Raw genomic sequence first — 13541 nt, forward strand, 5'->3', positions numbered from 1 at the left:
GTCTTCCCAGTTCCCCTGGCTGTGCTGAGGCATACCTGGGGTCTTGGTGTTGGCGATTACAGGCTCCACCTCCTGGGGCTCAAGATCTTCTCCCTATTCCCTGAATTGTGGCTGCCTGGGACAGCTCCAGTCCTGCACTGGTCCCCTTCAGCCACAAGAGGGACCCACCCCATGTGATTTTCCTAGCCTCACAGGCTACGAGACTATTTACCCTTTTGACTGATCCCACTCTTCCAGGATTTTTCCTGGGAAAATATTCTATTGGTTTTTCAAGGTCAGCAAGGTGGGGTGATAGTATTTACAGATCACTCCGCCATCTTAGCTCCTGGAAGTTCAATTAGGTGATTAACAGACCTTTAGTCTGTGGACTGATAGTCTCAGGAGCAGCTATGGCAGTTGCCTTGGGTTCTATGCTCCTCTCTCACTGAGTTCCACTGGACTACTGTCCTGGGCTGATATGTTTGAGAATCTGCAGTGGTGCTGCTGCTTCAGACCACCCAGGGATTCATGATTGGCTTTGCTATGCTGAGTTCAAATCCTGGCTCTGCCACTTGCTACCTATATAACTTTGGCCAAGTTATAAACCTCCATGAGACTCAGTCTCCTCATCTGTAAAAGGGGCTTAGACCAGAGGGCCACTCAGGTTTCTTCTGTAAGCCTATGAACTGCTCCGAGAGATCCCATCATATCAGGCTTCCGATTATTGCTTATTCTCTGAATTGTACCAAAAGAAAGTCCAGGAATGCCTGGACTAATCTCTACTGGTCACAGATAAACTACTGTCCTGGAGCTTCTGGGAGATTTTAATGCTGGTTCACTAACCATTTTTTTCCTGCTGAGATTAGTTATCCTTGCCACTAACTCTAAAATAACAAATGTTTCCTTTGGTTCAGGATCACAAGGAAGTGTGGCCAACTAGTTACAAATAGCACTTTATTCAAAGCTTGCCCTTGGACCTCTGATTGCTGGGGAACAGCACACAATGCCAATCAAAAAAACCCTACTGCTTTTGGAGTTCAAAGGAGATGGCCCTCTCTCCCTTTTGACAGAAAAGAGAGGGAAAGAAATGGATTGAGAGAAAGAGAGGAAGAGAAGAAAGGAAAGAAGAGGAGAGAAATGGAGAGACAGAAGAGAGGAGAGGGAGAAGTTTCCAGCTGGGTAAAATTCCATCTCATCTCTTGCCTTTTAAGCCTTTATAATCTGAATTTTGGCTGCCCAGGGAACCCATCTTGAATTTCTAACATTGTTCCCTCTAAACTAATACCACCACTGTTTTGTCCAACTTCATGTTTTTGTGGAACCAGTTGGCAAGGCTAGGCAAGTCTCCAGACTTTAAAATTTCAATTAACTAGAACTTTAGTACCCAGAAACCACAATAAACAGAATCTACCTCTATTTCACTTTTTTTAAAAAGAGGAAAATCACATAGAGTTATTATTTCAGATTTTATAGTCCAACTTGAACCTGAGAACCAGAGTAAGTTGCCCAAGGACACACAGGTAAGAAGGAACAGTTGGGAATTGGACCCAGGTCCTCTGTAGATGTCAAATTCCAGGGCAGGGCATCCTTTAGATGCCAAATCTGCTGTACTACTTTTTGATCCTTCCCATTAAGTCAGAGATATTGTCATAAATCAGTGTACTGTGGTCAGTACAGGTGGAGGGCAATCTCCCACACCTTCTGTATTTATAAACTCTATCAAGGGTGGGATCAGGGCTCTGCACCTGTGTTAGCTAGGCCCCTTGAGAGCTTGTCATTATAACAAAGGATGGTGGGTAAGCTAGTTAGTGCTACCTGAGAGACCAAGATCCACCCCATGGGAAACCTTGCTGTCACTTAGAATGGAAAAGCATCCATTTATCTGGTAATCAATTATCCATTAATATTTCAACTTTCTCAGAATATTTCAAAGTAGTCACTGTCATAGAGCTTCACTGGCTTTTCCAGCATCATATACCCTCATCAGTCTCCTCATACTTTGTATCACCCTCATTTAATTTCCTCCCTGTATCCACAAAATATTATAAGTTGCTCTGCAATACTCATCTCAGATGAAGAGTTTGGTTGTGACACCCAGTGAGTGTGGCTGCAGTCTGGCTTTTCCCTTGTGCAAGAAATAGAAATGCCTCAACTCAGTGGAAATCAAGAGCTCAGTTAATTCTTAGCTCCTATACATAGGAAAGCATATTGCACATTTCACACAGGGCACTCCATTTCCTACCTCCATGGCTTAACTGGTTGGCCCTCATGCCTGGGATGGTCTCCCTCCTCCCCTTTCCACTCCTGCCTTCCAGTAAGCCGTATCTCAATGCCCACTTTCTGCAGGAGGCCAGTGTTCCTAGCTGCTAGACTCAAGTAGCCAAAACTCTTAGGTTATCTTTCTATCTCCTTTGTATCTTTTTTATTCAGTGGGGGATGTAGTCCCCTCTTCAGTACATTCCTAGAAAGGCAGTACTGTTTGTGGCTTTTTGTTCCCCAGGGATTTGTCCAGCGCCTAGAACTAATACCAACTGCTTAGCAAATTCACACTGATTGACTGATGACCTGCCACATTGCAATTTACCTGATCCTCTGATCACTGGTGCATACAGTGCTACAAGCGTTTGAGGGTCAGAAATAACCACATCTGAATTCCTCCAACCCTCTGCTGGACTAGTCTTTCTACTGTAACTGGGTAGAAACTAGCAGCCTTGGTGATCGCCTCCCTCCCAAAAAAGGTACCCTCTATGAAAGAAGTGACCTTGGCCAAGTCCCTCCATAATTTTAGGATTCTGCTGGAAAACATAGAGTTAAGATGATAGGATTTCCAAGGTCCCTTCCTGCTTGGAAGTGATTTAGGAAAGGAGGGGGAGAGAAAGGGAGGGATGGATAAGTAGAGCCAGAAGGGAACCAAAGACTTGTCAAAAAAGGTGTTTGAGAATTAAATTAATCCGGAGGAGCCAAGATGGCAGAGTAGAAAGATACATATATGCTAGCTCCTAACACACAGCCCATAAAAATACCTGTAAAGAAGAACTCCCAACAAATTCTGGAGCAGTAGAAGCCACAGAACAATGGAGTGGAGGAGATTTCTGTTCCAGAGAGACCTGAAAAAGTGACATGAAAGGTCTGTCGCACCTGGACCTGGAGCAGAGCCCAGCCCTGCCTTGGCCGCAGGGCACCAAGAGGAACAGATCTGACCAGGCTTCAGGGACAGAATCTCCAGTGGACCCGCCCGTCCCTCCACCCACAGGTGCCAAAGGTCAGTAAGAGGGTCTTTTCGGCTCGCTGAGAGGGGAGCGGGGTGTCCCCATAACTCAGGCCCCCTCAGGAGGCAGCAGCAGACAGGGGCTCCCAAGCAGGCAGGAGCCTGGATCCATTGTTGAAGGTCTCTGCATAAACCCCCTTAGGGAACTAAACCCTGAGTGGCAGCCCTGCCCCCACCCGAGCACCTGAACTTAATCTCCCACTGAATAACAGCCCTGCCCCCGCCCAAAGCCCTGAGTCTGGGAAGCAGCATTTGAATCTCAGTCCCTAAGCTCTGGCTGGGCAGATCTGGAGGCGAGGTGGGTGTGGAAAGAAAAATCAGAAGTCAAGTAACTGGCTGGGAAAATGCCCAGAAAAGGGAAAAAAAAATAAGACTATAGAAGGTTACTTTCTTGGTGAACAGATATCTCCTCCCTTCCTTTCAGATGAGGAAGAACAAGGCTTACCATCAGGGACAGACCTAGAATTCAAGGCTTCTGAATCCCAAACATCCAAAATAAATACTCAATGGGCTCAGGCCATGGAAGAGCTCAAAAAGGATTTTGAAAATCAAGTTAGAGAGGTGGAGGAAAAACTGGGAAGAGAAATGACAGAGATGCAAGAAAAGCATGAAAAGCAGGTCAACACCTTGCTAAAGGAGACCCAAAAAAATGCTGAAGAAAATAACACCTTGAAAAATAGGCTAACTCAATTGGCAAAAGAGGTTCAAAAAGCCAATGAGAAGAATGCTTTCAAAAGCAGAATTAGCCAAATGGAAAAGGAGATTCAAAAGCTCACTGAAGAAAATAGTTCTTTCAAAATTAGAATGGAACAGATGGAGGCTAATGACTTTATGAGAAACCAAGAAATCATAAAACAAAACCAAAAGAATGAAAAAAATGGAAGATAATGTGAAATATCTCATTGGAAAAACAACTGACCTGGAAAACAGATCCAGGAGAAACAACTTAAAAACTATGGGACTACCTGAAAGCCATGATCAAAAAAAGAGCCTAGACATCATCTTTCACGAAATTATCAAGGAAAACTACCCTGATATTCTAGAACCAGAGGGCAAAATAAGCATTTAAGGAATCCACTGATCACCGCCTGAAAGAGATCCAAAAAGAGAAACTCCTAGGAACATTGTGGCCAAATTCCAGAGTTCCCTGGTCAAGGAGAAAATATTGCAAGCAGCTAGAAAGAAACAATTCCAAGTATTGTGGAAATACAATCAGGATAACACAAGATCTAGCAGCTTCTACATTAAGGGATCGAAGGGCCTGGAATGATATTCCAGAAGCCAAAGGAACTAGGACTAAAACCAAGAATCACCTACCCAGCAAAACTGAGTATAATACTTCAGGGGAAAAATTGGTCTTTCAATGAAATAGAGGACTTTCAAGCATTCTTGATGGAAAGACCAGAGCTGAAAAGAAAATTTCACTTTCAAACACAAAAATGAAGAGAAACATGAAAAGGTAAACAGCAAAGAGAAGTCATAAGGGACATTACTAAAGTTGAACTGTTTGCATTCCTACATGGAAAGATAATATTTGTAACTCTTGAAACTTTTCAGTATCTGGGTACTGGGTGGGATTACATATGCACATGCACAGAGACAGAGAGCACAGAGTGAATGGAATAGTATGGGATCATATCTTGAAAAAATGAAATTAAGCAGTGAGAGAGAAATATATTGGGAAGAGAAAGGGAGAAATGGGATGGGGCAAATTACCTCTCATAAAAGAGGCAGGCAAAAGACTTTTTAGTGGAGGGAAAAAGAGGGGAGGTGAGAGAAAAACATGAAGTTTACTCATCACATTTGACTAAAGGAAGAAATTAAAATGCACTCATTTTGGTATGAAAACCTATCTTACAGTACAGGAAAGTGGGGGAGAAGGGGATAAGCAGGGTGGGGGGGATGATGGAAGGGAGGGCAATGGAAGGAGGGAGCAATCTGAAGTCAACACTCTTGGGGAGGGACAGGATCAAAAGAGAGAATAGAAGCAATGGCGGGGCAGGATAGGATGGAGGGAAATATAGTTAGTCTTACACAACAAGACTATTATGGAAGTCATTTGCAAAATTACACAGATATGGCCTTTATTGAATTGCTTGTCTTCCCAAAGGGAATGGGTAGGGAGGGAGGGATGAAGAGAAGTTGGACCTCAAAGTTTTAGGAACAACTGTCTAGTTCTTTTCTTGCTACTAGGAAATAAGAAATACAGGTAATGGGGTATAGAAAGTTATCTGGCCCTACAGGACAAAAGAGAAGATGGGGACAAGGGAAGGGAGGGATGATAGAAGAGAGAGCAGATTGGTGATAGTGGCATTTAGAATGCTCGGCGTTTTGGGGTGGGGGGAGGGGAGAAATGGGGAGAAAATTTGGAACCCCAAATTTTGTGGAAATGAATGTTAAAAGTTAAATAAATAAATTTTAAAAAAAGAAATTAAATTAATCCAAGTTTCCTTCATTCTTTCTTGTGGGAATTTCTCCTCAGGCTTTAAAAGTTTCCTTCAAACTGTGGACAAGACATGTGTCCCAGTTTCTTTGAGTTAAATCTTTGGGGTTGTGTTGACTCATTAAGAGGGGGTAAGTTGAGGGAATGGACAGCCAGAACAAGGAGGATGGGAGCTGGGCAGTTAAGAGGCAATAGCATAAAACAGTTAAACTTAGCTTCTGAAGGATGAAGACATATTTAAGTACAATTTTAAAAGCAATAATATTTTATTAAAGTGTAAAAGGATGATGCCCTGACAATTCTAAAGTCTGCTAATGCTACAAAGCACATGTCATGGTCAACGGGTTGAAATTGTCACATAGACACTGAGCCGACCATTCTTGGCAAACTCACATGCTGTGTTTATATCTAAAATAAGACATTTGTTGTTCAAGATGGCGTCAGCCACCCCATCCTGAATGGAAAGGGTTGTGGCTTCCCAAATCAGCCTCTTCCCTTGACCATTCAGTTCCAGTCGATAAGCAAAGCGTTCTGCTTGCCTCCGGGTCCCAATAAGCAGCACAAGGGCAAAGAACTGTGGATAAACCTGGTACTTCTCTTGTCTCTGCAGCACCACCATGAAGTGACAGCTGAAGCAGAACTGGATCACCACCCAATTGCAGTGGTTCAGCATGTTAAAGTCATTAACAAAAAAGATGATGTTTTCCCCTGAAAAGACAACGATGTCCTGGTGAGCATCCTGGAGGTGGGACATCAGTTCTACCAGCCATCCCTGCCATTCACAAGAGCTACCAGGGCAAGGACAGGAGTGGAAAGGGTCTTCATATTGATCTGTAGCACCCTAGAAAGAGACATATCCCTAAGTCACTCAGCATTCTCCAAATATCTACTTTGGCCCTTCTATGTGGAAGATGGGAACGTGATATAGAAGGTGCTATCTCTATATAAGGAGATATAGAAACCCTAGGTCAGGAGGACCTGGGTTCAAGTCTTACCCAGGACAGACTGGACCTCACAACTACTGGCCAATGCTGCCAGGAGCTTAAATAGTATAAACATTTGTTTTCATATTCTGGCTTTTCCATATGATGAACAGTCGAGGAACTGGTGGTGTCCTAGGAAGAGGAAGACACATACACATAAGTCATTCAGCATTCTTCAAATTTCTACTTTGGCATTTCTATGTAAAGTTGGGAATGTGGTATAGAACAAGGACGATCAGCCCTAGAGTCAGGAGAACCTCAGTTCAAGTCTTACTCAAGACAAAAGACTGTGGCTGGATGGCCAAGAGCAAGCCAGGGAACCTCCTAGTGTCCCCAGGCAACTTGCAAAGCTCACTGTCTATTCTTTTTAAATGTACTCCCAGCATCTAGCACAGAACATCTAGCACACAGTAGGTACTTAATGCTTGCTGGTTGGTCAGTTGATATAAAAGCATCCTTGTGGTGGAAAGAGCACTGAGTTTATATACAGAAGGCATGAGTTGAAATCCTAACTTTGCCCCTTACTATTTGTGAGGGAGGGAGAGAGATCTTCATTATTCCAAGCTGTGATCAAATAAGACCACAAGTTCCTGTTCTTGAAAGTCTTAAATTAATGGTAAATGCTACAAAATGAATTTGGATAGCAGCATGAATAGATAACCAAAATGTTTGTCAACGAATATCGGATATCACAGGAGAATACCAGATTGATGAAAACCTAGGGGAATAATGACTGATCTTGGCTTCAGGAGAACAAAGATGAACACAATCCTCCTCCTTTTTGGAAAGGAGGTGGTGGACCACAGGTATGCCAGTTTTGTGAACTGTTCTTTTGTTATCCATTATCAAAATCTAGCCTCATGAGAATGCCAACATTAATCCTTGTTATTTATAAAGAATCATTCTAAGTCCTTTGTGATCATTAGAACATCCAGGAACTTGGGTCCCTTCTCATTTAATATACATTTGGAGCACTTAGCCTCATGGGCATGAGGATGAGAGATGACCTGATGCCCTTTCCTGTATTTGTGTCTCTGCTGGCCTAAGAGACACTCTTTCTTCTCTACTATTCAGTCTTCCAGGTCCTCGCCAAAATCCTCCTCAATGGAAAAAGGGTAGAGTTGCTTTTAAGGGATGTATAACCCACACATGCGCATGCTATCCATGAAAGGAATCACTCTGCTGCTATGGGGAGAAATGCGCTCTTGATGTCATCCCCACGTATCCACTGAACGAGTGTCTCTGGTGTACATTTGTTCCAATCAGTAGTTTTCAGTCATATCTGACTCTCTCCCTATTTGGGGTTTTATCGGCCAAGATACTGGAGCGGTTTGTCATTTCTTTCTCCAGCTTATGTGACCCATGAGAAAGCTGAGGTAAAGAGGGTTAAATTATGTGCCCGGGTCACGCAACATTTAAGGCCAGATTTGAACTGGGTTTTTCCTGACTCAGGCACAAATAACTCATCAGCAAACATTTAATTAAGCAACCACTATGTGAGACAGAGGAGCACTGGGTTAAGGAATAGGAAAACAAAGGATTGGGAACTGGTCCCAAGCCTCAGCTTATATCCCAATGGGGGAGGAAGAGATATAGAAAAGGATAGAGAGAACTGGCTAGCTGGCAGAGAATAAAAATATTCACATACAAGGTGGCACTCGAAGTGAGTGAGTAAGCCATGTATGGATTCTCAGGGGCAGAGATGAAGAGGGAATCTATCCAGGTCATGGGGAAAGGTCAATCCAAAGGCAGTGAAAAAGAGCTGGAGTTTGGTTGACCTAGTCTAAGGCCCAGTTCTTGCACACTTCAGATATCACCCTGATCACTGGTCCTCTTTGACATCAAAAACAGGAGCAACCAACCAACCAGGACTAGAGTCCATCAGTGCACAACTGCCTGACAAGAAGGAGGCCAGGTATATTTCAGGCAATATTTTCACACCACATTCACTTCTGCTCTATGTCCTCCACTCCCCCTAGGTGAGGGTCGGCATTCTCCCGCTCCTCCTTGACACCCATCGGAGCAAGCCCGCGTCCCCAGATACCCAGCAGAGGAAGGGAAGTAGGAGTTGCCAGGTTGCAGCTGGGGCTTACTTACCTTGCAGGGAAATGGCACAGCGGAGGCCACTTTTTCCATGGCCAGGTTCCTGATGCTAGGGGTCAGGGATCCCCGGCATGTCGGGCAGCTGCTCACCTTCTCGCGGCATGGGTTACAGAGCAGGTGGCCGTCCTGGCACTGCAGGATCGGGGGCTGGACATAGCTAAAGCAGACCGGGCACTCGAAGAGCGAAGCCAGTAAGTGGTGCAGGTCAGTGATGGGCTCGCTCTCCTGAGGGCCCGAGATCCCTGGGCGCAGGGCAGCCTCGGACGAGCCAGGGGCGGCTGCCGAGGTGGCGGAGGGCCGGGAAGCAGCCTCGGACAGGCCGCCGCTCGAGCTCCCCAAACTTGGCGCTGTGGGCGCCGCAGGCGTCTCCTCGTGAAGCTGCCACGGCGGGCTCCGAGGGACCCTCCGCTGCTCGGGGGGACCGATCCGCGACCGGAGAGGAGGCGCCTCCGCAGCCCACCGCCGCTGCCCACCGGGCATGTCCGAGTCCCTGCCGCACCTCGGGTCCCGGCGATTCTCAGCTCCGCAAAGGCGGCCAACCTGGCCCTGGCGCCGGCAGCCCCGGGCGCGCCTTCCTCCGCTCTGCGTGCGCCCAGGCTCGGCACCCCGGACCGGGTAAGTACAGACCGCCGCCCCTTCCAGGCTGCTCCCCACCCTCAGCCCGCACGCTAGAGGAACCTCACCCGAGGCCAGAGCCCCAGGCTACCTGACGCCACGGACACGTGCGTGATCCCGCCCAGCCGCTTCGCGGCGGGGCCTGGCCGGGGCAGGTGGCCCACAGAGCGGGACTCCGCCCGCCTTCGCGGCGGGGCGTGGACGGAGGCGTGCCGTGGCTCGATGAGGGAGGGAGGGGCCCTGGGGGTTGTGCCGGCCAATTTCCTGGCTGCCCCTGGCATGGAGCCGCTTCCCTGCTTGGAGCCGCGGAGGCGTCGGTTGCCAGAGTGGGGATTTCGCGTCTCCGGGTTTTAGCTGCTTCTGAGCTCGAGAGGGAGGGAGCGAGCGCCCTGGCACAGCCCAGCGTAAGGCTGGCCCCCCTGGGATTCCAGTCTGCCACTCCCGAATACACTGGGCAGCAACCTGGCAGCGTCATTCAGAAACCAGAAAGACCACTGTATACTCTGCCTATCTATCTGTCTTTCTGTCTATCTATCTATCTATCTATCTATCTATCTACTTATCTACCTATCTACCTATCTATCTACTTATCTACCTATCTATCTAATCTTGTCTATCTATCTACCTGTCTATCTAATCTGTCTATCTATCATCTGTCTATCTATATCTATCTAATCTATCTATATCATCTCTCTCTATCTATCTACCTATCTAATCTGTCTATCTATCTATCTATCTATCCATCTATGTATCTATCATCTATCTGTATCCCCGTCGCTTGACATGATGGGCACACAGTCTGCACCTAATCATCCTTATTCACTGACTATAGCTTGTGTGCTCCGTGGGGGCAAGGACGGTGGAGGCTGGAGCCCTAACCTTAGGTCCTCTGTCAATACCCAGCTCTGCCAGTACTGTGAGCATTTACACCTCTGAAATCAGCAAATGCTGCGAATGATTGATGTGTGTCAATGACTTGATTCATTTTGATTGTCTGGATGGAGAAAATCTTAACACACATAAAAGTTTCAAATGTGCTTCCTTTTTTTTTGAAGAGCTAATTGTTAAATACTTAGCAGCTCAGCCCTGAATGCAAGCCTTCTTTCCCCATGGATCCCAAACTCTCTCCAGCAGGCACTGAAAAAGCTTTGGTTAACATTGAACTGAAGTAGCTTTTACCAGGTTGACTGAGCAGCTCGTTTAAGAAGTGGAGGGTGGGGCTGCTGTTTCAACTTCTTTCTCTGGCTCCATCCCAGCAAAAGTTCCACTGCTGAGAAAACTGGCCAAACTGCAAAGAGCACAGCCAATCCACACTGAATGGGCATGGGGACCTGGGTCAGGGAGTTTCATGACCTGGTTACTTACATGAGCCCTGTTTTGCTTGCCAGGGCAGGCTCCTCTCCTCCACGGTCGCCAAAACAATGCCCCACATGTGTAACTGACTTGATTGGTTGTTGTTCTTTGTTTTCGAAGATCAAAATGACATCACTATGATAAAGTGAAGTTTCAGTGTGTCCAACTGTGGCTGATCAGACCAACACGAGCTCAGAATGCTCTACCACACATTGGGCACAGATAGTCTGTACAAATATTTGAGGTGGATACTTCAAATTTGCACAACCTGCGTTTCCTTTGTGTTGTCTCAATTCTGCTTTGCTCATAGAGCACAGCACCCTTTCTGATGTGGGCACACCATGCTGAGCGGTCCTGTGCCAGTGTCTCCCATGTTGCACAGTCAAATCCAAAGTTCTTGAGAGTGTCCTTGTATCACTTCTTCTGACCACTATGTGATCATCTGTCCCATGTGAGTTCTCCATAAAATAGTCTTTTTGGCAAGTGTATATTTTGCATTCTAACAATGTGGACAGGCCGTCGTAGTTGCGTTCTTTGAAGCATAGTCTGAACGCTTGGAAGTTCAACTTGAGCAAGGACTTCAGTGTCTGATATCTTATCCTGCCAGGTGATCCTCAGAATCTTCCTAAGACAGTTCAAATGGAAGCGATTCAGTTTTCTGGCATGGCACTGGTAGAATGTCCATGTTTCACAGGCATATAACAATGAGGTAAGCACAACAGCTCTGTAGACCTTCAATTTGGTAGTCTAATACCTCTTCTCTCCCAAACTTTTCTTTGGGGTCTCCCAAACACTGAGCTTGTTCTGGCAATGTGTTCATCAACCTCATTTTTGATGTGTACATCCCTGGAAAGTATACTACCAAGGTAAGTGAACTTATCCACAGCATTCAAAACTTCTCCATTTGTTGTAACCGATGGTTCCACGTATGGGTGGTGTGGTGGTGGCTGATGGAGCACCTGTGTTTTTTTGGTGTGAATTATTAGGCCAAAATGGGGAAAGTATCACACAGTCAAGCAACTGTGGAAGCATAGTGTTGAAAGAAAACTGTGTACTCTATTGGGAGTTGGGACACCTGAGTTCTAATCTGGCTTTGCTAGTAACTAGAATACAACTGTGAACCCAACAGTCAGGACTGTCTTATCTAAACTCAAACCCCACTGTATACAGTAGGAGTTTCATAAATGTTTACTGAATGGGACCTATCTGCCTTGCACAACCTCTGGCCACTGCAGATACACCTCAGATAGGATTGTTTTGGTTTTCTCATTCCAAGGAAGCACTTAGGGTTAGTAGATAAAGACCTAATAAAAGTCTTTACCTTTGATGCTTTTTATATACAGTGTGCTGAGCTATGGCAATGCAAAGATAAAAGTGAAGCAATCTCTGCTCTCAAAAAGCTTCCATTCTATTAGGGAAAAATATGAAGAATATTCCAAGAGAAAGGAGCAACAACAGTCCTAAGTGCAGAGGTAGAGTCTCCCCGGCAGTGGCCACAGGACTGAATTTGACTGGGCACCCACTGTGCAGTAAACATTCACCAAGCACAGATGGGGTGATAGAACCTGGATCCCTAAAAGGAAACGATCATGTCTTGGAAAGGAAGCCAGTCCTGGATTTTCCCACATATTTTAGCAGCCCAGATCACTGCCCACCCCAGCCCACCTAGAACATCTAATGAGTTTACTTGACATTCCTCTCGAGGTCCCTCTGGACGCACCCCAAATTGTTTGCACAGATGAAACACTCTTTAATCCCTTCTAGATCCCTAATCAGCCTACTTGCTATTCCTTTCTCAGTTGTAGCTGGGGCCACCCCAGACTATTTACCAATCCTCAATCCCAATAGGATCCTTTCACTCTCCCTTTCCAGTCTCCTCCCCATTAAGCTGCAGGTTTCCCAAGAATCCCTGACCCCTTGACTGGCAGGATAATTAACCTTGTTAACTGAGCCTTGATAGTTTGATCAAATCAATCTCTTTGCCCTCAGGGAGCTTAAGTCTTTTGTGGGCACTCTTAGAAAGACAGTCTGCTCTTGGTAGAGTAGGATGGGATGAGGAACAACTAAAAAGGTTGTAGCAAAGAAGTTATTAAGTGTAGGTTAGAAACATTGTGGAGGTGTGTAAATGCCAAGTTGAGAGTCCGTGTTGTATTGTACCTTGTTGGTAATAGGGAGCTACCAAAGATTTTTAAGGAGGGGAGGGACCTCATCAGATTCATTATGCAACAGTGATGAGGTTCAGACTCTGGGAACCTCCTTGAACTCCCCTTGAATTTTGCCACTTAATCCACCCTTTCATACTCAGATCTGTTACCCTTAACCTAGCCAGGTCCATCCTCGATCACTAGTCACCTAAACCTTCCATGGTCCGATACCTCCCAATTGCCTCCAGCTGTTTCCCACCCTTGATTACTTTGCTAATTAGTTAGTCTTATCAACATCCTTCTTAGACCCTCTTCCCAGACTGCTAGATCCCCCTCTAGATCTTTCCCACAGACTTTTGGTATATAAGTTCCATCTCACCACCATGAAGGCCCTCAGATTCAGTCCAGCTCTGACTCTGTCTCAGTGAGATTCTATCTGACCCGCTTTTTAATGCAAGCTTCAGAAGTGGTGAGTCTCCTTAAGAGCCAACCCAAGATGGAAAACCTTCAATAAACTTTGTTTTACTTTGGCTAGAAGAAGGCTTGAGACAAATTCATTTGGCAGGACCTGGTGTGTTGGTATTTTGGGGTCCCAAGCACCCCAAACCTCTTGTTTCCCAGACCTCAACAACAGTATGAATGATGATATGATA

At 45.7% G+C, this 13541-nt stretch overlaps 1 protein-coding gene across 1 annotated transcript; it reads right to left on the bottom strand.

The window, feature by feature from the left end:
- Positions 1-5932: 5932 nt before the first annotated feature.
- LOC140510033 (E3 ubiquitin-protein ligase siah2-like) lies at positions 5933-9519 on the bottom strand. Its single transcript, XM_072618300.1, has 3 exons — positions 8771-9519; positions 6686-6805; positions 5933-6531 (listed from the first exon to the last, which is right to left on the bottom strand). The coding sequence occupies exons 1-3, from the start codon at positions 9254-9256 to the stop codon at positions 6028-6030; spliced, it is 1110 nt and encodes a 369-aa protein (XP_072474401.1). The 5' UTR covers positions 9257-9519; the 3' UTR covers positions 5933-6027.
- Between the last annotated feature and the right edge of the window lie 4022 nt (positions 9520-13541).

Source organism: Notamacropus eugenii, chromosome 6, assembly GCF_028372415.1.
Source record: "Notamacropus eugenii isolate mMacEug1 chromosome 6, mMacEug1.pri_v2, whole genome shotgun sequence".
Lineage (NCBI taxonomy): Eukaryota > Metazoa > Chordata > Mammalia > Diprotodontia > Macropodidae > Notamacropus > Notamacropus eugenii.